Source organism: Hyperolius riggenbachi, chromosome 10 (genome assembly GCF_040937935.1).
Source record: "Hyperolius riggenbachi isolate aHypRig1 chromosome 10, aHypRig1.pri, whole genome shotgun sequence".
In the NCBI taxonomy this organism is placed as follows: Eukaryota; Metazoa; Chordata; class Amphibia; order Anura; family Hyperoliidae; genus Hyperolius; species Hyperolius riggenbachi.
In genome coordinates, this window is record NC_090655.1 from 130,142,568 (window position 1) to 130,167,471 (window position 24,904).

Below are 24,904 nucleotides of genomic sequence, written 5' to 3' on the forward strand. Positions count from 1 at the left end.
TACCTATTATTTGTACCACAATTACTTTTACTACAAAATTCGTAAGTAGTTTTGATAGGAAAAAGAAGAAAAAAAGAACAAATAAAAAGAAAATGTACGTTTGTCAAACGTAAAGAAAAAATACAAAAACTAAATTTATCACATTATACTAGAAATTATGGTAGCCAAGTTAACAAGAAAAAAATCTGTACCTTTTAACTCAGTTACTTCCATTTATTTAAAACCAAATGCTTTAAGGTAGCCATACACTGGTCAATTTGCCATCAGATTCGACCAACAGATAGATCCCTCTCTGATCGATTCTGATCAGAGAGGGATCGTATGGCTGCCTTTACTGCAAACAGATTGTGAATCGATTTCAGCATGAAACCGATCACAGTCTGTAAAGCTGCCGCCGCCCCCTTCTTCCGCATACATTACCTGCTCTGGCCGGCGCGTGTCCCCTGGTCTCCGCTGTCCCTTCTCCGTGCTCGGCTCCTACAGCTTCACTGAACTTCCTGCCGGGGAAGTTTAAACAGTAGAGGGTGCTCTACTGTTTAAACTTCCTGCCGGGACAGCAAGTTCAGTGAAGCTGGAGGAGCCGAGCACGGAGAAGGGACAGCGGAGACCAGGGGACACGCGCTGGCCGGAGCAGGTAATGTATTGCCGCTAGCGTCGGTCTTCAGGCATTCGAACGCCGCTATCGACGCACTCCCGACTCGCCGGCAATCAAGCAAAATCTTCCGCACGGACGGATCGACGGGAACGATTTATTTCGAAAGGAAATCGATCGTTCTGTCAGCGTTTGCGCAACGATTTCACAGCAGATTCAATCACAGTGATCGAATCTGCTGTATATCGGCGGGAAAATCGTTAGGTGTATGGGCCCCTTTAGACATAGCCAACAACCTGAAAAATTATAGAGACAATGGCCTCAATTCACTAAGCTTTATCAAACACTTTAGATTTTACTCATGAGGTAAATTATCAAACGTTTGATAAAGTGTTTGATAAAGCTTAGTGTGAATTGAGGCCAATGGCTGAAAAAAAGTTAAAGAAATGGTTCTCCTTCCTCCCCCACTGTACAGTATGTATGTATGTATTTAGAGAGTTTAGCCTGTCTAATTCCCCCTTATCTGTGTCTAATTACAAGTTGTAATTTGATCTCTCCCCTGTGTCAGCCGACTGTCATTGCAGATAAGCTCATTTGAAAGCACAGGATGTTAACAATATGTCTGCTTCCATGTAATCAGGAAGTAAAAACAAAGCAGAATTATTGTACGATTTGTATCAGCTGTAACAAAAGTGTTTTTCTTTAATGGGTATTGTACTCTTACAGCAGAGAGGAAGTTCTGAGCTCCTGTCTGCTTGAAAGTACACCTGAAGTGAGAGGGATATGAAGGCTGCCATATTAATTTCCTTTTAAACACTACCAGTTGCCTGCCTGTCCTACTGATCCTCTGCCTCTAATATCTTAGGCATAGACCCTAAACAAGCATATGCAGCTCAGATGTTTCTGACTGAAAACTGACTAGAATAAGCCGCATGCTTGTTTCAGGTGTGTGAACCAGACACTACTGCAGCCAGAGTGATCAGCAGGAATGTGAGGCGATTGGTACTGTTTAAAAGGAAATAAATATGGCCACCTCCGTTTCTCTCTCAATTCAGGCATCCTATGGCAGAATGTAATCAAAGACGCTTTTATATTACACACAGACAGGACATAAATCCTCTGCATTTTCTACTATAATTCTTTACAAATGTATTTTTATTTTCTCTATAAACCAACCCATGAAAACATTTCCTTTTTCTTTTTGGAACAAGATTAGCTGCCAGTATCAGATACAACTGGACAGTCATGTATTAGATTATTTTAGAAGTCCCGTGGAAGCATACATGCAAAAACGGCACCGGGAAATTTGGGCACATGATGAAGCCAAAAAACGGCACACTCTGCTCCTGCAAAAGTTCTGGTAACGTTTATTAGTATTCCCTCTCCAGGCCACCATGGACTCAGGGGAAAGCTGTAATTCGACAGCTATTGCTGGCAGCCCAATTACGCGGTTTTTAGAGTAATCTGGGCTCCCTTATTTGATGGGGCCCAAGTTACTGTCTAAGTGCCGCTATAACCGTACTTCACATTACGGCCTATGGCAGCGCATGGTGTGCCCAAATTTCCTGGAGCCCTTTTGCTCTGTTTTGCTGTGGAAAGCTTGTTCAGTAATAACACATCCAGGAGCAATGCTTTTTAATGCAAACATAGGCTGAAGTGCAACTCATAAACCTAAACTGGATTTAATTACCTGTGAAAGAGACTCCTTTTAATATAATTCTGTATTCTGATGTTTTAAAGAACGTCTGATGTTTAGTGTTTGTTTATAAAATTGTAATCTGTTTTAGTTGCCATACCTGGAGTACACAGGACATCAAATATAAAACTGGCCAACATAAGCGGAAGCACAGGTCGATAATCGCACAACGTGCCATCCCGTAGCTCCTTGGCTCGCTCACGAATAGTGTTCATTTCATTGCTGTCCAATGGGATTTTCTTCAAAAGTGACACAATTTCAGACTCCTGGTATGCCAGTTTCACCTAAAAAAACAAACAAAAAACAATTCAAAAAGATTTTAAGTATCAATAGATTAACTACATAAGAGTAGAGCACAAAACAAGAAGTCAGGAAGGGGGCTATTCATTTTTCATAGCATTGTACACTAAGCAAGAAAACCATTAAACAAGCCGTCACTCATAAACCAATTATATATTCATGACATATATTCATGACTTAAGAAAACTTATTCTCCACATATACATTTTAATAGAAAAATATTTCTGTGCAGCTAACAAAGCTACCTTTCATCTAAAGTACTCTCAATGGACACTTGAAATTAATCCCAGCGCATATTTATTATGAATACAGGTACAGAAGCCATTTACATGCTAATCACAATTCTGAAAAGAAAGTCACTTAGCTACTTTTTACCAGTTGCTAATATCTCACAGATATTTGTTAAGTGTTAGCTAGAGTGTAAAAGCTTGCTGTGAGTGAAAATGTACCAAAAATGGTTATATGGATACTTAAAGTTAGTGCGCATCAATTAAAAAAAAAAATCTGCAAGATACTTACCTAAGGAGAGGGAAGGCTCTGGGGTCCTATAGAGCCTTCCTGATCCTCTCCCAGTCCCCTCCGTTAAGCGATGGATGTCCCGTCTGAATACCCCACTATGGCGAGCTTCGGAAGTCTTCTGGAGCAAAATCCTCCCAAAGACAGGCGGTTCCATAGTGCACACATGCAAGTGCGCGAGAGAGGGCGCTCGTGCATGCAGATTGGTTGAACACTGCTACCGGGAAGCCAGCACTGGAAAGGGGACCGAAAGAGGAGTGGGAAAGCTCTTTAGGACCCAGAGCCTTCTCTCTCCTTAGGTAAGTAGCTTGCCGATTTTTTTTTTAAATCGATTCCCAATAATGAAGTTTAATGGTAATTCAGTTTGGTAGGAACCATTTTATTCCTTTTTACAGGTGGCGATGGATATTCAGTTTAGACCATATTGTTGCCTCAGTTATAAAAACTAAAATAAACAAAATACCTGTATACTGGTCATTCTTTTAGAATATCAGCCCATGTGTACTAGGCCTAAGCTTCTTCATTGCTAGAGATCTCTAGAGAACACAAGCTGGAAATCAATGTAATAATAATAATAATGTACCTGATCCTGCTATATTTTACACCAGGTCATCAAGGAGATTATAGATTTAAAAACATATCTAACAAGTATTCATTGTACCCATTCATTATTACCCATTGGACTGTCTATGGGTCAATTAATAGATCTGTATGCAACCCTATAATTTACTGTTCCACTATTCTACTTTTTTTTTAGACCTATATATGCTCCTTGATATACAGGCCCATATGCAATTTACTTTTTTCTTCTGAGTTTTCTCCTAGGAGATTTTTCATATCCTCTTTAAAGAGACACTGAAGCAAAAAAAAAAAAAAAAAACTATGATATTATGATTTATATGTGTAGTACAGCTAAGAAATAAAACATTAAGATCAGATACATCAGTCTAATTGTTTCCAGTACAAGAAGAGTTAAAGGGGAAATGAAGAGAGAGGTATATGGAGGCTGTCATGTTTTTTTCCTTTTAATCAATACCAGTTGCCTGGCAGCCCTGCTGGTCTATTTCTCTGCAGTAGTATCTGATTAAAACCAGAAACAAGCATGCAGCTAGTCTTGTCAGATCAGACTTATAAGTCTGAACCACTGAAACACCTGATCTGCTGCATGCTTGTTCAGGGGCTATGGCTAATAGTATTAGAGGCAGAGGATCAGCAGGGCTGCCAGACAACTGGTATTGTCTAAAAGAAAATAAACATGACAGTCTCCATATACCTCTCTCTTCAGTTCCCCTTTAAGAAACTCCAGTTGTTATCTGTATACAAAAAAGCCATTATCTCTACGACTTTCAAAAGTCCTGGAGAGGGCTGTCTTCTGACTTTTATTATCTCAACTGTAATTGAACGATTTACTTTTCCTCTGGCAGAGGAGAGTTCATTAGTTCACAGACTGCTCTGAAAGAATCATTTTGAATGCTGAGTGTTGTGTAATCTGCACATATTAGAGAATCATGCAGTATTAGAAAAAACACTATACACTTGAAAATAAAAATATGAGAATATTTTCTTTGCTGCTAATCTTCTAGTAATTATTCATAGTACACAACCAATTCATTATATCATATATTTTTTTTCGCTTCAGTGTCTCTTTAAAATACGTTTTCGCACTTTGCAGCTGAAAAAGTATCAAAACGTCGGTGAAAAGTTACTATCAAAATTTTGAGTATTTTCTTGTTACCAGATGGTTCAATAGGCATTATATTGCCAGGTGAGGAAATATCACCTAGGACAGCGATGGGCAAACTACAACCCGCGGACCGGATAAATCCAGCCAGTCGATTGGCGACCGGATTCCTCTCATTCCCCTCTCCCTGCAGAGTTGCGAGCAGGCGATAAGAGTGGGTTGCATCTCCATGGCAACAGGCCGCTCACGACTCTGCAGGGAGGGAGGAGGAAAAGGCCTGATTTAGTGGAAGTCTCAGAAGAAAAAGTTAATTGCATATGGGCCACTGTCTGCATTTGCTTTTCTTTGGTTCTGCTGGCAAATAACCTCTATGCCAAATCATTAGCCAAACTCATCTGTAGACATTTTGATCACCTATTTATAAAATAACTCCCAGATGCATTTTAGCAGATCTGTGAGAGCAGCAGCTGGAAGAAAGAAGTGGTGAAACTAAGTCAAACCTCTCTGATTTTTCAGGAGATTTTAAAGTGGTAAAAAATGGGGCGGGGGAGAATAGGACAGTCTTAACTCCTGGGAAAAATACTGAGAACATTAATGGACCACTATCTGACACTGTCCACAATCTGACAGAACCGACAGGTTTTGGACTAGTCCCTCTCCTCATGGGGGATTCTCAGAACGTAATTTACTAGCTGAAGGATTGCATTTTGCTAGCTGTGTCTGGAGGTACTGTATATCAGCATTTGAGAGAATGGCCCGTATTTTAAATAACTTTTCAACACTTTGAAATTTAAAAAGTACCAAAAAGCAGATGAAAAAGTACCATCAAAATTATTTTGAGTATTTTCTTACTAGTTGGTAGTTTAAAGGGCATTGTAGTAGCAAAGGCCCACATGCCAATAAAGTTTTTCTCCTGAGTTTTCTCCTAGGTGATATTTGCACACCTCATCAATAAAATGCTCTTTAAAACACCAGCAGATAAGGAAATACTCAAAATTATTTTGAAAGTACCCTTTTACCTACTTTTTGGCACTTTCGTAACTGCAAAATGGTGAAAAGTTATTTTATAAAGAAATTGAAAAATGATCTCCTAGGAGAAAAACCTAATTACATATGTTTCATATGATTTGTGGTTGGAGATCAGTTTAAGGCTACTTACACACCAGGACGTTGCGTTAGAGGGGACGTTAAGGTCGCATAACGTGCCCCTAACGCAACGCATGGTGCTGCGGGAGAGGACGTTAGAGTGAGCAGCGTTAGGCGGCTCTATCCGCATAAGGTCTACCAGAGTGGCGCTGATTGGCCGGCGGGACCTCGTGATACGGAGTGAGACACTCCACATCACGTGGTCCCGCCGGCCAATCAGCAGCCGCCAGTGCAGTTCATATTAAGTAGTCATGTGCGCGGCTACTGTAGTGGCATCTCCCCGCCTCCTCTCGCCCCCCACTGAGCATGTGCAAACAGTCTAACGCGGCTTAAGCCGCTCAGAACGCACAGTACGCTGCACTTTGCCCGAACGTGCAGCGTTACTGTGTAACGCAACGTGGGCAGTGTGAACAGCCTCATTGACTTTGTAGTGCTGTGCGGTGGGCTGCGTTACAGGCTGCATCAACGTGCGCCTGTAACGTCCTGGTGTGAAAGAGCCCTAAAGGGACAGTATTATAAATGTTTCTACAGCCTAGTCCAAGTCAAATTGTGTGCACCCTCCCACCATCCCCTTTTTGTGGGACATGATTCAGTATAATAAAGTGAGCGGTCAATGTTGTAACTACATGTCCTATTGAATTATATTTTTTAATTTTCAAGGTGGCCATACACTGTTCAGCCAAAACATTAGATTTTTACTTTTTTTTTTTGTATAGAAAAAGTGTTTTTTTTTTTTTAACACTCACACTGCCTTGCACATTTATACAGACGTCTACTGAGGTAATTTAGTAGATGATGTATATAGCTGGATGGCCAACAAGTTTCACAAGATGCCAGGACAGAAATAAGAGCCACTTAGAAGAGGTATCAGTTTAAATGGAAAGATTTAATTACTGACTATAGTGTTATAGTGCAGACTCTTAGGGCTCGTTTCCACTATCGCGAATCCGCATGCGTCCAACGCATGCGGATTCGCACATGTAATGCAAGTGGATGGGCCTGTTTCCACTGTAGCGTTGTTGAGGTGCGCTTTTTTCAGCGGTAAAAAAACGCACAAAAGAGCCAACGAATTCGCCTGCGAGTGGAATGCATGCGAATCGCCGCTAATGTATTTAATAGGAAATTCGTATGCGGCTATGGTATGCGAATTTTCATGCGAATTCGCATAGGAACCAATGTAACTTCAAACAGGCAGTGACATGGTTAAATTTGCATATACCCTCACCTATGCGAATTCGCGTCAAAAAACGCGCAAAAATTCGCATCCGCATGCTATTTCATGCAATTTTAACAGCGGTGGAATCCAGGCGATTCTGCACCGCAATAGTGGAAACGAGCCCTTAGAGGAACTCCAACAAAATAATGTAATAAAAAAGTGCTTCATTTTTTAAAATTATGTATAAATGATTTAGTCAGCATTTGCCCATTGTAAAATCTAAAAACAAAAAACAGCCTGCAGCATTTTTTAGATATCGCGCACAATTTACTGTATTTTTTTTTCCACAAAAGATACTGTGAAAAAATGCAAATATGTTACTGCATATATAGAATGCTTGTGTGTTTGGAAAAACAAATGTGAAAGTACATACAGTGGAGGAAATAATTATTTGACCCCTCACTGATTTTGTAAGTTTGTCCAATGACAAAGAAATGAAAAGTCTCAGAACAGTATCATTTCAATGGTAGGTTTATTTTGACAGTGGCAGATAGCACATCAAAAGGAAAATCGAAAAAATAACCTTAACCCATTCAGGTTCCGTCGTTTTCACTTGAGAAATGTTCACCTCCCATTCATTAGCCTATAACTTTATCACTACTTATCACAATGAACTGATCTATATCTTGTTTTTTCCGCCACCAATTAGGCTTTCTTTGGGGGGGTACATTTTGCTAAGAGCCACTTTACTGTAAATGCATTTTAACAGGAAGAATAAGAAAAAAACGGAGAAAATCATTATTTCTCAGTTTTCAGCCATTATAGTTTTAAAATAATACATGCCTCCATAATTAAAACTCACGTTTTGTATTTGCCCATATGTCCCGGTTATTACACCGTTAAAATTATGTTCCTATCACAATGTATGGCGACAATATTTTATTTGGAAATAAAGGTGCATTTTTTCTGTTTTGCATCCATCACTATTAACAAGTTTATAATAAAAAAAATATAGAAATATTTCATCTTTACATTGATATTTAAAAAGTTTAGACCCTTAGGTAAATATTTACATGTTTTTTTTTTTTATTGTATTTTTTTTTTTTATATTAAACATTTTATTTGGGTATTTTTGGGAGGGTGGGATGTAAAGTATAGTTTTATAATGTAATTGTGTGTTAGGTTTAACTTTTTTTTAATTTTAGTTGTAGTTTTACTAGTTTTCATGAGTTTGTTTACATGACGTCACTCTAAGCGTAACACACGCTTAGAGTGACTCATCGGGGAGGGAACGGCCAGAAAAGGCGCAGCTTCCGAGAGAAGCTGTCGCTTTTTCAGCGGGGGAGAGGAATCAGTGATCGGGCAGCATAGCCCGATACATTGATTCCTTGGCTACCGAATCCGCGGCCGGGAGTGCGCGTGCACGCGCGCGACCGGCCGCGGGAGCGCGCATGGTTCCTGGACGTAGTTTCTACGTCCAGGAACCAAAATAGGTTAAATAAAAGATAGCAACTGATTTGCATTTCATTGAGTGAAATAAGTTTTTGAACCCTCTAACAATAAAAGACTTAATACTTAGTGGAAAAACCCTTGTTTGCAAGCACAGAGGTCAAACGTTTCTTGTAATTGATGACCAAGTTTGCACACATTTTAGGAGGAATGTTGGTCCACGCCTCTTTGCAGATCATCTCTAAATCCCTAATGTTTCAAAGCTGTCTCTGTGCAACTCTGAGCTTGAGCTCCCTCCATAGGTTTTCTATTGGATTAAGGTCCAGAGACTGACTAGGCCACTCCATGACCTTAATGTGCTTCTTCTTGAGCCACTCCTTTGTTGCCTTTGCTGTATGTTTTGGGTCATTGTCGTGCTGGAACACCCATCCACGACCCATTTTCAGTTTCCTGGCAGAGGGAAGGAGGTTGTCGTTAAGGATTTCACGATAAATGGCTCCGTCCATTTTCCCGTTAATGCGATTAAGTTGTCCTGTGCCCTTAGCAGAAAAACACCCCCAAAGCAAAATGTTTCTACCCCCATGCTTGACGGTGGGGACGGTGTTTTGGGGGTCATAGGCAGCATTTTTCTTCCTCCAAACACAGCGAGTTGAGTTAATGCCAAAGAGCTCTATTTTGGTCTCATCAGACCACAGCACCTTCTCCCAGTCACTCACAGAATCATTCAGGTGTTCATTGGCAAACTTCAGACGGGCCTGCACATGTGCCTTCTTGAGCAGGGGGACCTTGCGAGCCCTGCAGGATTTTAATCCATTGCGGTGTAATGTGTTTCCAATGGTTTTCTTGGTGACTGTGGTCCCTGCTAATTTGAGGTCATTCACTAACTCCTCCCGTGTAGTTCTAGGATGCTTTTTCACCTTTCTCAGAACCATTGACACCCCACGAGGTGAGATCTTGCGTGGAGCCCCAGAGCGAGGTCGATTGATGGTCATTTTGTGCTCCTTCCATTTTCGAACAATCGCACCAACAGTTGTCACCTTCTCTCCCAGCTTCTTGCTAATGGTTTTGTAGCCCATTCCAGCCTTGTGCAGGTCTACAATTTTGTCTCTGACATCCTTGGACAGCTCTTTGGTCTTTCCTAAGTTGGAGAGTTTGGAGTCTGCTTGATTGATTGATTCTGTGGACAGGTGTCTTTTATACAGGTGACTAGCAGTGCTGCTCGGATACCTCTTTTCAAAATCCGAATCCGATTCGGATCCGGATACCCCGCTATCCGATCCGGGTCGGATATCCGAATCTAAAATTTTCCGATCCGAATCCGATTCGGATATCCGACCCTAGTATCCGACCGGATTCGGATATCCGAATTGAAAACCGGAAGTGGCCTTTAAATTGCTTTAAAAAGGTTTTTAAGGGTCAATTAGGCATGTAGCATCATTCTTTTTCAAAGGGGAACACTAATTGATGATGTGGGGACTTAAAATCCCCCCCCCCCCCCACAAAAAAAGGCTGTCAACAAAGGGCCAAGTGCAAAGTGCCAAATGCAAAGGGCCAAGTGCCTAATGCAAAGTGCCAAGTTCAAAGGGCCAAGTGTCAAGTGCAAAGGGCCAAGTGCAAAGTGCCAAATGGAAAGGGCCAAGTTCAAAGGGCCAAGTGTCAAGTGCAAAGGGCCAAGTGTCAAGTGCAAAGGGCCAAGTGTCAAGTGCAAAGGGCCAAGTGCAAAGTGCCAAATGCAAAGGGCCAAGTTCAAAGGGCAAAGGGCCAAGTTCAAAGGGCCAAGTGTCAAGTGCAAAGGGCCAAGTGCAAAGGGCCAAGTGCAAAGGGCCAAGTGCAAAGGGCCAAGTGCAAAGTGCCAAATGCAAAGGGCCAAGTTCAAAGGGCCAAGTTCAAAGGGCCAAGTGTCAAGTGCAAAGGTCCAAGTGCCTAATGTAAAGGGCCAAGTTTAAAGGGCCAAGTGTCAAGTGCAAAGGGCCAAGTGCCAAATGCAAAGTGCCAAGGGCAAAGTGTCATGTGCCATGTGCAAAGTGCCAAGTGCCAACGTGTGCAAACACGTGCAAAAATGTGCAAACACGTGCAAAAATGTGCAAAGTGCAAACACGTGCAAACACATGCAAAAATGTGCAAACACGTACAAAGACATGCAAAAATGTGCAAACACGTGCAAAAATGTGCAAAGTGCAAACACGTGCAAACACATGCAAAAATGTGCAAACACGTGCAAACACATGCAAAAATGTGCAAACACGTGCAAAAATGTGCAAAAATGTGCAAAGTGCAAACACGTGCAAAGTGCAAAAATGTGGAAAGTGCAAACACGTTCAAAGTGCCATGTGCAAAGTGGCACTTTGCACGTGTTTGCACATTTTTGCACGTGTTTGCGCGTGCTTGCACATTTTTGCATGTGTTTGCACGTGTTTGCACAATTTTGCATGTGTTTGCACGTGTTTGCACTTTGCACGTGTTTGCACATTTTTGCATGTGTTTGCACGTGTTTGCACATTTTTGCATGTGTTTGCGCGTGTTTGCACTTTGCACATTTTTGCACGTGTTTGCACATTTTTGCATGTCTTTGTACGTGTTTGCACATTTTTGCATGTGTTTGCACGTGTTTGCACATTTTTGCATGTGTTTGCGCGTGTTTGCACTTTGCAAATTTTTGCATGTGTTTGCACGTGTTTGCACATTTTTGCATGTGTTTGCACATTTTTGCATGTGTTTGCATGTGTTTGCACGTGTTTGCACTTTGCAAATTTTTGCACGTGTTTGCACATTTTTGCATGTGTTTGCGCGTGTTTGCACATTTTTGCATGTGTTTGCACGTGTTTGCACATTTTTGCATGTGTTTGCACATGTTTGCATGTGTTTGCATGTGTTTGCACGTGTTTGCACTTTGCACATTTTTGCACGTGTTTGCACATTTTTGCATGTGTTTGCGCGTGTTTGCACATTTTTGCATGTGTTTGCGCGTTTGCACATTTTTGCATGTGTTTGCGCGTGTTTGCACAATTTTGCATGTGTTTGCGCGTGTTTGCACGTGTTTGCACATTTTTGCACGTGTTTGCACATTTTTGCATGTGTTTGCACGTGTTTGCACTTTGCACATTTTTGCACGTGTTTGCACATTTTTGCATGTGTTTGCGCGTGTTTGCACTTTGCACATTTTTGCATGTGTTTGCACGTGTTTGCACATTTTTGCATGTGTTTGCACGTGTTTGCACGTGTTTGCACTTTGCACATTTTTGCATGTGTTTGCACATTTTTGCATGTGTTTGCACATTTTTGCATGTGTTTGCACATTTTTGCATGTGTTTGCACATTTTTGCATGTGTTTGCACGTGTTTGCACATTTTTGCATGTGTTTGCACGTGTTTGCACTTTGCACATTTTTGCACGTGTTTGCACGTGTTTGCACATTTTTGCATGTGTTTGCACGTGTTTGCACTTTGCACATTTTTGCATGTGTTTGCACGTGTTTGCACATTTTTGCATGTGTTTGCACGTGTTTGCACGTGTTTGCACTTTGCACATTTTTGCACGTGTTTGCACATTTTTGCATGTGTTTGCACATTTTTGCATGTGTTTGCGCGTGTTTGCACTTTGCACATTTTTGCATGTGTTTGCACGTGTTTGCACATTTTTGCACGTGTTTTCACGTGTTTGCACATTTTTGCACGTGTTTTCACGTGTTTGCACATTTTTGCAGTTTGCACGTGTTTGCACTTTGCACGTGTTTGCACTGTGCATGTGTTTGCACGTGGCACTTTGCACGTGTTTGCTCGTGGCAGGCAGGCAGCACCTGGCCTGGTGTGTGTACAACACACACACAATCACATAGCAGGCAGCTGCAGCAGCACTGCAGCACACACTCTTAATGTCACATTTATGACATCAATCAAGCAAATGAATGATTTAACTATACTGTAGTGATAGTGAAGGGGTTAATCACTGAACAGCTTAGGTTTATAACTATGTACAGCCCTTTGTAGGGCACCAGCAATGGAGCAGGAGCATGTCTCTCAGGAAGCATTCAGCAAGCCAGGACGATCTGTCTCATCATGGCAGCCCTCCTTATTATACAAGGGGGGCTGGCCAGTGTTCCTTTCTGTGATTGGGAGTCATGGTTTAGGCTGGGAGGCCTCTGATTGGCTTAATGAGGTCAGGTGGGGCTGACCAGGGTTCCCCTCTGTGATTGGTTTCTGGTGCTTCTGCTGGGAGCCCTCTGATTGGCTCCCATGACGTCTGGACCTCATGCAGTGTTTCACTGGTCCAGATATCCGCGGATATCCGTACTATCCGCAGATATCCGCATAGCCCAGCCAACTATCCGCAGATAGCTATCCGGATACTGGACCAGCTATCCGGAATCCGGATCCAATCGGATAGGCCTAAAAAGTTCGGATATCCGAATCTATTCGGATATCCGGTATCCTGTTGAGCAGCACTGGTGACTAGTTAAGACATGTGTCCTTAATGAGGGTGACTAATTGAGTAGAAGTGTCTAACCACTCTGTGGGAGCCAGAACTCTTAATGGTTGGTAGGGGTTCACATACTTATTTCACTCAATGAAATGCAAATCAGTTGCTATCTTTTATTTAAGGTTATTTTTTCGATTTTCCTTTTGATGTGCTATCTGCCACTGTTAAAATAAACCTACCATTGAAATGATACTGTTCTGAGACTTTTCATTTCTTTGTCATTGGACAAACTTACAAAATCAGTGAGGGGTCAAATAATCATTTCCTCCACTGTATATGCTTTCCACGCATACAAGTGTGAACCCTCCTTAAGGTAAATTCCCTTCTATCCTTGTAGTATCACCAGGGAAACTCCGCCTGGCAACTCAAACTCTTGAAAAAAAAGTTTTGTCTGGAGTGCTTCTAGAACTCATTTCTCCTAATAAACATGTCCTCACCAACCAATCCAACGCCCCAGTGTGTACACATTTGGTAACATCAAGAAAGGGTCAATGTTGCAACAAGCAGCCTATAACCTGAATTTGTGACAAGATAACAAACCTCTAATGCCTTGGTGGATGCTGGGGGTCTCTGGAGTTCCAATGCAAACATGCCAATACAGAAAGCCAAGTTGTGATATTCCTGCCGCTCGCTCAGCACAGTCAGAAGGAAGGCAGCTTTGGACAGAGTGTTTGTTGCTATCCAAGTCTGTTTGCTTGTGGAAACTTTATTCTTTTTTCCCTGCCAGGAAAAGTAAACGTGTCAGAAACACCTATAACAGGCATTTATAAAATTCCAATGTTTTTTTTCAGAGAAAACTAAAAGAAAGCATCAGCTTTTATACATACATTTCAGGTCTGGTTCACCTGATCCTGCTAGTCAGTTTTATTTGCAAGTAAACACAAGCATATAAGTTTCCAGGAAAAGTAAGTGGTTTTAGGATTACTACAAGTCATAATTATATCAGAAAGTGTATACTTTTAGTTAGACTTTTTTTTGCTAAACTTTTCATGTTTCAGAGTCACATTTGCATTGTCCACAGCACTTCCGTCACATTGCGTCAAATCAAGGGTACTAAGGCCAGTCTCAGAGACTAATAGCCACTGTAACATGGGAGCTGCGGGAGTACCGCGATGCAATAATGTGCAAGGGGTCCCAAGTGTACCTGAATGGACATGTTGCACGATGAGATAAACACCAATACATATAGTACAAGTCCTACTCAGAACTAAGGTTTCATTGTATTTTCATAGTAAGGTTAATAAACCACTGTTTTTAGTTATGCAAATAAAGAAGTCAACAACAGTCAAATATTGCCTTCTGAAATGTAAAGTAAACTAAAGTTAGAACTATTTGGCTGATGAAACACTGCTGATAGCAGTTTAGTACTGAAAATGCTATTTTGTTTTCGTTATTTTTAGGCTTCTTGCACACCAAGACGTTGTGTTAGGTGTCACGTTAAGGTCGCATAACGTGCACCTAACACAACGTATGGTGCTGCAAAAGCCGACGGTAGAGTGAGCCGCGTTAGGCGGCTCGATTCCTATAATGTCTCCCAGAGTGGCGCTGATTGGCCAGCGGGACCACGTGATGCGGAGCGAGACACTCCGCATCACGTGGTCCCGCCGGCCAATCAGCGCCCGCCAGTGCAGTGAATATTAAGTAGCCATGTGCGCGGCTACTGTAGCTGGCTCTCCCCGCCTCCTCTCCGCCCCCCACTGCGCATGTGCAAACAGTCTAACGCGGCTATAGCCGCTCCAACGCCGTAGCATGCTGCACTTTGCACCGAACGTGCAGCATTACATGTAACGCAACGTGGGCTGTGTGAACAGCCCACTTGTGTTACATTGCTGTGCGTTGGGGGAGCGTTACAGGCGCACTAACGTGCGCCTGTAACGTCTTGGTGTGTAAGCAGCCTTAAGCTGAATGGACCAGATTGTACATTATACTGACTTGGTGGCTGATTTGAATTCAGTCTTTAAATTTAGCCCTTATGCTGGATCCACCCCATACAATTTTTTGACAGATTTACCTGCCAGATCGATTATTTCCAGCATGTCCGATCTGAGGATCGACCTTTTTTTTTAGCGATTTTCTGATAGATTTCCATAGAAACGAACGGAAATTGATCAGAAACTCGCTTAAAAAAAACGATTGATCCTCAGATCGGACATGCTGGAAATAATGAATCTGGCGGGTAAATCTGCCCAAAAAAATTGTATGGTGTGGATCCAGCATATAACTGAAAATCAGAATATGAGACTCTAGGAAAAGTCTATATATCATTGTTACAACACATACAATTAATCATCTCACAAGTTTATTTTAAGTTCAGGTTTGGTTTAAATAACTTTGGAAACTGAAACCATAAATGTTATCTCCTGCAGAACAGGAGGGCCATAGAGCCTTAATTACAGTGAAATTCCACCTCTGCTGAGAAATAATCGCTTCACTTCAGCTGTACATATTGTTACAATTTCAGATAGCTTTGTATACTAGAGTTCAAATGCTTCCTTACCTCCAGGCTTGCTGAAACAGGCTTTGTCAAGACAACGAGTGTCAGAGCTTCTTGCTAGTTACTTATGCTTCATACACACTTGAGATAAAAGTCTTTGGAAAATGCAAGATCACAGACCAATTTTACCCCCTTCCATGTAGTATGAGAGCCATACTCTACACAGTCTATTCTATGGAGCTGCACTCCCCATCAGATAAAATCTTTGCAAGATGCTGCACACAAAGATGCCCGTACACACTCAAAAGATTATTATCTGCAAAAGATCTGTTGCTGCAAAAAATCCATTCCTGCAAAATGCATTCGTAGTCTATGAGATCTGCAGATCCTCATACACACCTGGTTTAACCCCCTTGGCGGTATAAAACATTCCGCCAGGGGGCAGCGCAGCAGTTTTTTTTTATTTATTTATTTTTAAATCATATAGCGAGCCTAGGGCTCGCTACATGATAGCCGCTGCTCAGCGGCATCTCCCCAGCCCCGCCGATCGCCTCCGGCGATAGGCGATCAGGAAATACCGTTCAAAGAACGGGATTTTCTGGAGGGCTTCCCTCGTCGCCATGGCGACGGGGCGGGATGATGTCACCGACGTCATTGGGACTCCAGATCCACCCCTTGGCGCTGCCTGGCACTGATTGGCCAGGCAGTGCACGGGGTCTGGGGGGGGGGGGGGCGCGCCGCAACAAATAGCGGCGATCGGGCGCGCGGCGGCGATTGGGGTGCTGGCGCAGCTAGCAAAGTGCTAGCTGCGTCCAGCAAAAAAAAAAATTATTTAAATCGCCCCAGCAGGGCCTGAGCGGCACCCTCCAGCCGCTAAGGAGGTTAACAGACTTCATCTGCATATCTGGCAATCATCTGCAGATCTGAAAATCCATCCTGGTGGATCTGATCTGCAGATGATTGTCTAATTGTCTTAAACCAGGTGTGCATGAGGATCTGCAGATCTCAGACTATGAATGCATTTTGCAGGAATGGATTTTTTGCAGGAATGGATTTTTTGCAGGAACAGATCTTTTGCAGATAATGGTCTTTTGAGTGTGTACGGGCATCTTTGTGTGCAGCATCTTGCAAAGATTTCTGTCTGATGGGGAGTGCAGCTCCATAGAATAGACTGTGCAGAGTATGGCTCTCATACTACATAGAAGGGGGTAAAATTGGTCTGTGATCTTGCCTTTTCCAAAGACTTTTTTCTCAAGTGTGTATGAAGCATTAGTTTGTTCAGATGAGGAATATACCATTAGTAACAATTGTTGCTGTTCTATGCGGCCAATATCTCATGCAGGAAAAGCAAAGTAACTAAGATTTCTGTGCTGGAACCTACTGCAACACACAGTAGAGATTGCAGACTAAAAAGTAGTGCTACTTGGGCTTGCAAAATTCCCAAATTTAAACAAAAAATTCACTTTAATTTTAAAATTAAAAACACTTTATGAAGCCCCCCACTGAATTGAAATGGTCGCACAGCACCTGGCAATTTGCACAGCACGTTATAGCTGCAATGAGCCCCCCTCCCCAAACACCCTCAGTATAGGTAGTTAGCCAGTTATAGGTGCATCCAGTGTTGGTAACTAGGTACAGTTGCCCCAGTATAGGTTGGCCAGGCAATAGCTTCACTTCCTGTTTCTGCCTGGTGAGGCCCCCCAGACGTCTGTCGCCCGAGGAAGTCGCCTCACTTGGCATCATGGGCGGACCGGGCCTGGCCCTGATATGTGTTTATAGGAAAATTTGAGCGTGGGAATTTAACTTTATATAGGCATATCCTCCATGTAATATCCATAGGGCTTGATTCACTAACCGGCGCTAAGCCGGTTAGTGTGCCCTAAGACTTACTGGGCGCAAACCACGGAGTTAAGTGGTTTGCAGCCAGACATCACACAAAGTCCCGCTCAGTGCGCGCACTGAGGTGTGTGCCAGTAATAGTGCACAGTGCGACGATAACGTCGCAATCGCTGCCCCGGCGCATCGGGTGCTCCTAAAGCAGCGCAATTGATGTGCCGTTTCGGGGGCAGCGGGTGCGATGTTATCGTTGCACTGCGCACTATTACCGGCGCACACCACAGTGTGCGCCGGCTCTGCGCGGCCGTTAGGGGCACTAAAGGCTTTTCACAGCGGCGCTAACACTTAACGCCGCTTTGTGAATCAAGCCCATTATGTGATAAGAGAATCCCACAGAATATACCAGTACTGTTGAAGAGTTCCTTAAATAAAACGTGCAAAGGTCTAAATTTTACAACACATGAAATGTGTAAGCACATACAGTATTTCATGTACAAAAGTCATACAGGTGTAAAAAGTGGACTGGGTTGACAAATTAGTAAAGAGTTCATTCACACAGGAAAGGTTGCCAAGCAACGTACAACGATCAATACCATCTCTGGCCATGTTGCTATGCAGTGAAACATGGTGGCCTTTTATCAGCTGTTTGAAGGATGCCATGCATCCAACATATAAGAACACTGTGAGCTGAGAGTTTTGTTTTTTTGTTTGTTTTTTTACGCACACTGCACTGTTGGCAACTGGCATTATACAGTTGATAAACAGAATTCCAGCTAGCAGTGTGGGGGCAACACCAAACAGTGTGCACTGGTTGGCAAGAGTAATGCAACGAATAAACCCTTAAAAGTAACTGCAGTGGGTCACTAACCCCCACATAGCAATACGTCTGCAAAGTGTACAGACTTACTACTTCAGCTGGAGTCACTAATGGGGTTCAACTGAGCGTCTGCATCACCCCAGTGAGATTAGAAACTGTCCAGCGAGAGGTATTACCTACTTCCTTTCTCCCCATATGACATTTGCCTGGCCTCAGTACTGGTGCAAAAAGTAAATGCAATGCAGTCAACAGGGGGTTAGGATGGGAGAGCATAGCAGAGGCGTAGCAAGTGGCCCACAAAGATGTGGCAGGTGACTTGGCTGGGATTACGAACAAGGAAGCCAAGCCAAACACAGACACTCACCAAGGTTCAAAAGCGCCTCATCAGTGAGACCAGCCAGAACGGCAGTGGTAGTAAAGCTGTATGTATCAGATAGCAAAGTAGTGACCCACTACAAAATGACTGCAAATCCCCCCGTGTTCTCCCCTGTAAATGGATAAATGGCAGCAAAGTGCTGAGGCACCCACAAGAATGAAACATTTGTTTGTGAAACTGGACAGGAATAGCCAAATAATTTCCAAAAGTAAAAATCTCTTCAGAATCTGATAAACAAATATCTGCATAAAAATATCCTTGGTTTACTGTCAGTCATCATCTGTGAGGGAAGTGTCACACTTGAGCCCGCAGAAAAACGGAAACGTTCTTGGCCGGCAGCCAAAGCCAGAGAACAGGTGATGGTCGGCAATAGGAAATTGCAGCATGTGCGTATAAAAGCAGCAGTGCCTTATTTTTTTTTTAGCTGCTGCAGAGAAAATGCACATTGCTTTTATTGCACTGCAACCGTGCGTTGGGAAGCTGTATGTGTTTTCGCAATGTGGAAAACGCATACTATTTTAAGCAAGTGTGACCCCTGCCTAAAACTTTAAGAACATGAATTTCCATAATAAACATTCTCATATGGCCTGCATCTGTGCCAATGTCAAGGGTACCTTTAAGCAAAGCTAAACATAAAGTTAGTTGCGAAGATGTTACCTTAGTTGGAGGCTGCTCCACCTTGAGGTCAGGTGGATTAGACAGCAAATCCTGGGCTAGTTCCACTGTAAGTCGACAGGCTTCATTACTATAGCCATGTGCATATAGGGCCTCAGCACAGGCAAAGAGTACCTGGAAAAACAACCATATAATTCAAAAGTGTGCAAATAGACGCAGTGTTCCTAAAATAAACAACTTCACATTCTAAACTAGATGAAGTTTGTACTAATTTGTTGTGCTTGTTTTAAAGGACAACTAAAGCGAGAGGGTACAAAGACAGATGGTCCGCAACTTGTCCACTGATGTATAGACTTTATTATGGACGTATCCAGCAAAACAAAGCAGACATGTTTCGGACCCAAAGGTCCTTACTCATGGCTTATGAAGCGAGAGGGGGGAGGCTGCCATATTTATTTCCTTTAAGCAATACCAGTTGCCTGGCTATCCTGCTGACACTTTGCCTCTAATACATTTAGCCATATACCCTGAACAAGAATATGCAGATTATGTGTTTCTAATATTATTGTTAGATCTGACAAAATTAGCTGCGTGCTTCTTTCTGGTGTTATGCAGACACCACTGCAGCCAAATATTCTTCTCACTTCAGTTGTCCTTTAAAGAGACACTGAAGCGAAAAAAAATATATGATATTATGAATTGGTTGTGTACTATGAATAATTACTAGAAGATTAGCAGCAAAGAAAATATTCTCATATTTTTATTTTCAGGTATATAGTGTGTTTTCTAACATTGCATCATTCTCTAATAGGTGCAGATTACACAACACTCTGCATTCAAAATGATTCTTTCAGAGCAGTCTGTGAACTAATGACCTCTCTGGCAGATGAAAAGAAAACTGTTCATGTACAGTTGAGATAATAAAAGTCAGAAGACAGCCCTCTCCACGACTTTGAAAGTCGTAGAGATTAATGGCTTTTTTGCATAGAGATAGCAACTGGAGTTTCTTAACTCTTCCTGTACTGGAAACAATTACACTGATGTATCTGATATTAATGTTTTATTTCTTAGCTGCACTACACATACAAATCATAATATCATAATTTTTTTTTCGCTTCAGTGTCTCTTTAAAAGGAGTTATCAGGCAATAAAAAAAATAAATAAAAAAAATGAGTTTCACTTACCTGGGGCTTCTACCAGCCCCATGCAGCCATCCTGTGCGCTCCTAGTCGCTCACTGCTGCTCTGGTCCCCCTCCGTCAGCTCGTTTAGTTTTTTGCATTGCGTACATTTTTATGCATTCCTGCTGATTCAGGAACATTAACGCATACATTTTTACGCGTTAGTGGTTCAACGCATAAAAACGCACTAACGCGTAAACATTTATGTGAATGCTCCTGAACCAGGGGGAATGCGTAAAAAGGTACGCAATGCGGCCCGCCGACCCGGAGGTCGGCAAAAACCAAACTAGCTGATGGAGGGGGACCAGAGCAGCAGTGAGCGACTACGAGGGCACAGGATGGTAAAACCCCCAGGTAAGTAAAACGTTTTTTTTTTTTTGCTCGATAACTCCTTTAAGCAAGGAATGGTAATGGGTAGGATGGAGGTGCCCAATGTGTGTTCTATTTTAGGGTTTTAAAATATAATTAAAAAAAGAGTTCAAGACAATGTTACCCCTCCTAAAAAAATAAGTCAGATACTCACATAAGGAGAGGGAAGGCTCTGAGTCCTAATGCGCCTTCCCTCTCCTCTCCCGATGCCTTCAGGATCCTCCGTTCAAATCACCCGCCATGGGGGACTTCGGAAGTCTCCGGGAGCCGAGTCCTCCCGAAGCGGCTCCATATTGCGCACGCGCGAGTGCGTCATAGAGTGAGTTTCGCGCATGCGCAGTATGGAGCGGCCCATCTTCGGGAGCCCGAGAGCTCCCGAAGACTTCTGAAACCTCCTTTCGGCGGCGGAAGTGGCAGTATTTGACTGAACTGATCGAATATCGCTACAGGGGATCCTGAGCGGGACCGGGCATCGGGAGAGGAAAGGCAAGTCTCATTAGGACCGAGCCTTCCCTCTCCTTAGGTGAGTGACTTATATTTATAAATGGGTTCCCATTAGCTTTAATTGCTTACCTCTCCAGAAGATATAGATACCAGTTCAACTGGAAACAATTTTTTTTCTTTTTAGGTAATTACCCCTCTTATTTACTATTTTTTAATTTTTATTTATATTTTAACCACTTTATGACAACCTGACTAATAAAAACGTCCTGCTAGAGCCTCTTAATGGCTCCAGGACGTTTGTATAAGTCAGACAGTGTTACTGCTGCTGTGCGCGTGCATGTGCATTCCCGTGCATGTGAAAATAGTGAAGCCCCCCCCCCCCCCCCTCCAAAGAGACACCTTTGTTTCCAAATACTGTATTGTCACCATACTTTGTACAAGGGACATAATTAAAATCTTGTGATATTCAGAACACATAGGCAGATAAAATGTGTGGGTTTTAAGCATAGTAGCAGTGTTAATATTAAAACTAAAGGGGATGAAATTGGAAAAATTGTGTATTTTTCATTTTTTCCTTGTTTATCCCTTTAAAATGCATAGAAAAAGTAATTACTGAAAACAAATATCAACCCCAAAAAAGCCCAATTGGTGGTGAAAAAAACAAGGTATAGATCATGTCATTGTGATTAGTAGTGATTAAGCTATTGGCAAATGAAAGGGATGAGCACTGAAAGGGGAAAATCACTCTTGTCTGTTAGGGTAAAAACGTCTTTGGGGTGAAGTGGTTAAAACACTAAAATATAACACACATTGGCCTCAATTCACTAAGCTTTATCGAACACTTTGTCAACCGTTTGATAATGTACCTCATGAGTAAAATCTGATTTTGAATGCACTAAGGTGTTACAGATTAATTGAACATTTTATTGATAAAACATTCAATAAATCTATAACACTTTAGTGAATTCAAAAGTAGATTTTACTCATGAGGTAAATTATCAAACGTTCAATAAAGTGTTTGATAAAGCTCAGTGAATTGAGGCCATTGAGTGGTTCCATGCTACCTATTACCAGTCAGGCCTCCTTTGGAGGGAATAGCTTTGCAGCTTTTCTGGAAAGTCTATCGTACTACAAGAGAGCGACCGCCCAGTATCCAGCAGGATCTGGAGTACAGAGCAGGGACAGTTAATTCCCTGTAGGCCTATACAGTGGTTGCAGGATCTATCTATCTATCTATCTATCTATCTATCTACTTTTATCCTCTCTATACCTGACGATACTGCACCATTGGGCTCCCGGTCGCTCCCTACTTCTCACCTAGGTATTCTTTGTTCGTACAAGAATCACCAAAGAAAAAACCCCAAGGAAAGCTGCAGAACTATGGGCCTCAGTGCAGATTTTATACTAGGCCTCCAGCACTGATAAAGATGACCAAAACTGGCTCTCTGTGGACAGCCACTTTGTGAGAGGTGTAAGCAGCAAGCAAGGGAAAATGATGTGCTAATGATTGCCACTATTCAAAGCACATAAAGAGCTAAAATAACAACTAGAGGAGGGCCCCATGTGGCCCCCTCAGGTACAGGACAGCCCTGGTGCAGTCGCAACCTCTGCATTCTCTATTGATACAAACTTTTTTTTATAAACAGCCAAGCACTTGGATAGCGCTTGGAACTGGGAAGGGTGTGTCCGCATTCAGTACTCCAAATTTAGGGGGGTAAAAACAAAAGTGGCTGAAATTACATAAAGCTTTAAGGAAATATGAGTATATAAAATTAAGGACCGCTACTTCCTTATTTTTTACAACGCACTAAGCTCCAGCTGCTGCTTACCAAGATGATATCTTATATTTTGACTCAGAAGTTTCCATATGTGCTTCAGTTCATTATTAAACAATATTAAACAACTGCATGCAATTATTACCTCCATTCTGTTCTCCTGATCAAGAGGTTTTATTCCAGCAAATATATCTTGCTCTTCTTCTGTCCTCTCCTCTGCTTTCTCATCTTCATTCTTGGCTGCCTCTTGAGGACTTACGTAGTAAGCATGATAGTCATCCTCTTCCCCACCCTTTACATGATTCTCATCTTCTTCTGCTGTTTTGCCTTCTCCTTTATTACCAACTGCTCCACTTCCTGCCAACTCTTCTGGTTTCAGACTTTTACCTTCCTCCTCATCTGCAACAATTGGGTCCTCCTCTCCACTTCCTGTGGCAGCTGTAGTTTCTGCCAATGAATCAACATCAGGCTTAGGCATTGCTGCATTGACAATGGCTGAAGGTTCAAGGCCTTCTGAATAATAAACTCCCCCTTCATCCTCAAAGTTGTCCCTGTACCTCCTGCAGAGAGGAGACTCTATGAAGCTGAAGGTGTTGCTAGCTTCAGCTCCAAGTGCCATGCTGCTATCATCAAGACTCATTTCAGCCATGTCTGGCTCCAGTGAACTATCTTCACTGCTCATTCGACGCTTACCACTGTGCTTGTTAGCCATACACTTGCTAGCTGGCATCTTTGTTTTGGTAACTGTAGATTTGTAAATGTTCTTCTCCCCACCTTCTGCAGATAGCCGCCTCAAAACTCTTTGAGGAGGTTCAGAAGTTACTTTTCTCTTTCCCACAAGTTCTTTTGGGCGCACAGACATTTCCTGAGAAGAAGGACGTGACCTGTCACCAAACAGTAGGCAGCTCTCATGCCCTTGTGCTCGACCACCTTCACACACAGCCTCTGTGCACTGTAATCTGCAGCTTCTCTGCTGAAAGGCTTTGACCCAGGAAAAGGAATTCTTTTTATCAGTGCTGCAGTATGTGATTCCAGGAATAGGGTATGCTTCCTCCCAATTGAAATAGCATGCCTCTACTGCTGGTTTGAAGCCCTGAAAGAGCTTATCTAAAGACTTTTTGTGTTGACCCCTCTTGACGTTCTCAATCACTTTTAGCTGCCATTGACGTAACTGGGCGCAAAGGTCTCTCCGTCTGTTAGAGAATACATAAAGAAGACATAAAAACAATTGTGATCATATAAATCATGGAGCACCATGGAAATCTCTTGAAATTCATAAAGTCCCCACCTCTACTCTTACAGTTTAAACCCTTTCAAAAAGATGTGGGGTTGAACATGACTCCTGAAAGCACTATTGTCAGCAATTATTCATTTCTATACATACCATTACTAAGTTCATACTAGTGACAAGGCCTGAGAAGCAGCAATACTAAAGTATATTGAGAAGCAAGGGCGTATCAATAGGGGATGCAGCCCCTGCACTCGGGGGGGGGGGGGGGCAGGACCCACTCAGAGCTGTTTTGGGGGGCCGGTGGCGTCGCAGCATGAGAGGAGAGCGTGGACACCTACATCGGTGGGGAGGGGGAACAGCCCCCCCTCCCTCACCTTGGGCTCTCCCCTCCAGCATGAATTAGTGGCAGCAGGTGGCGGGCAGGATCATATACCTTCATCCACCGTGGAGGTCCGATCTCTAAGTGCTACACACTACTTCCTTTTTAAACAGGAAGTAGCGTCAGGCACTTAGAGACTAGAGAGGACGCTCCAGCGGTGGATGGAGGTATGTGATCCTGCCGCCACCGCCACTATTCATGCTGCAGGGGAGTGCTGAGGGGAGAGCCTGAGGCGGGGGGGGGTACTGTCCCCCTCCCCACCGATGTAGGTGGCCACGCTCTCCCCTCATGCTGCGACCCCTCCGGCCCCCCAAAAACGGCCCTGAGCAGGTCGAGGGGGGCATCCAAACTTTTGCGAGGGGGCCCAGTGATTTGTAGTTACGCCCCTGTTGAGAAGTACAGCTGACAAACTCCCTGTCCATGTCAAACCAGGAGT

At 42.8% G+C, this 24,904-nt stretch overlaps 1 protein-coding gene across 1 annotated transcript in view; it reads right to left on the reverse strand.

Moving 5' to 3' along the window:
• ZSWIM8 (zinc finger SWIM-type containing 8) overlaps positions 1-24,904 on the reverse strand; it is a 105,358-nt gene that overhangs the window by 55,428 nt on the left and 25,026 nt on the right. The window contains exons 7-10 of the mRNA XM_068258030.1: positions 23,004-24,051; positions 19,133-19,264; positions 13,553-13,732; positions 2,389-2,572 (exon numbers count right to left, since the gene is read on the reverse strand). Of these exons, the coding sequence (XP_068114131.1) occupies positions 2,389-2,572; positions 13,553-13,732; positions 19,133-19,264; positions 23,004-24,051 (1,544 nt within the window). The remainder of the gene's footprint in view (positions 1-2,388; positions 2,573-13,552; positions 13,733-19,132; positions 19,265-23,003; positions 24,052-24,904) is intronic.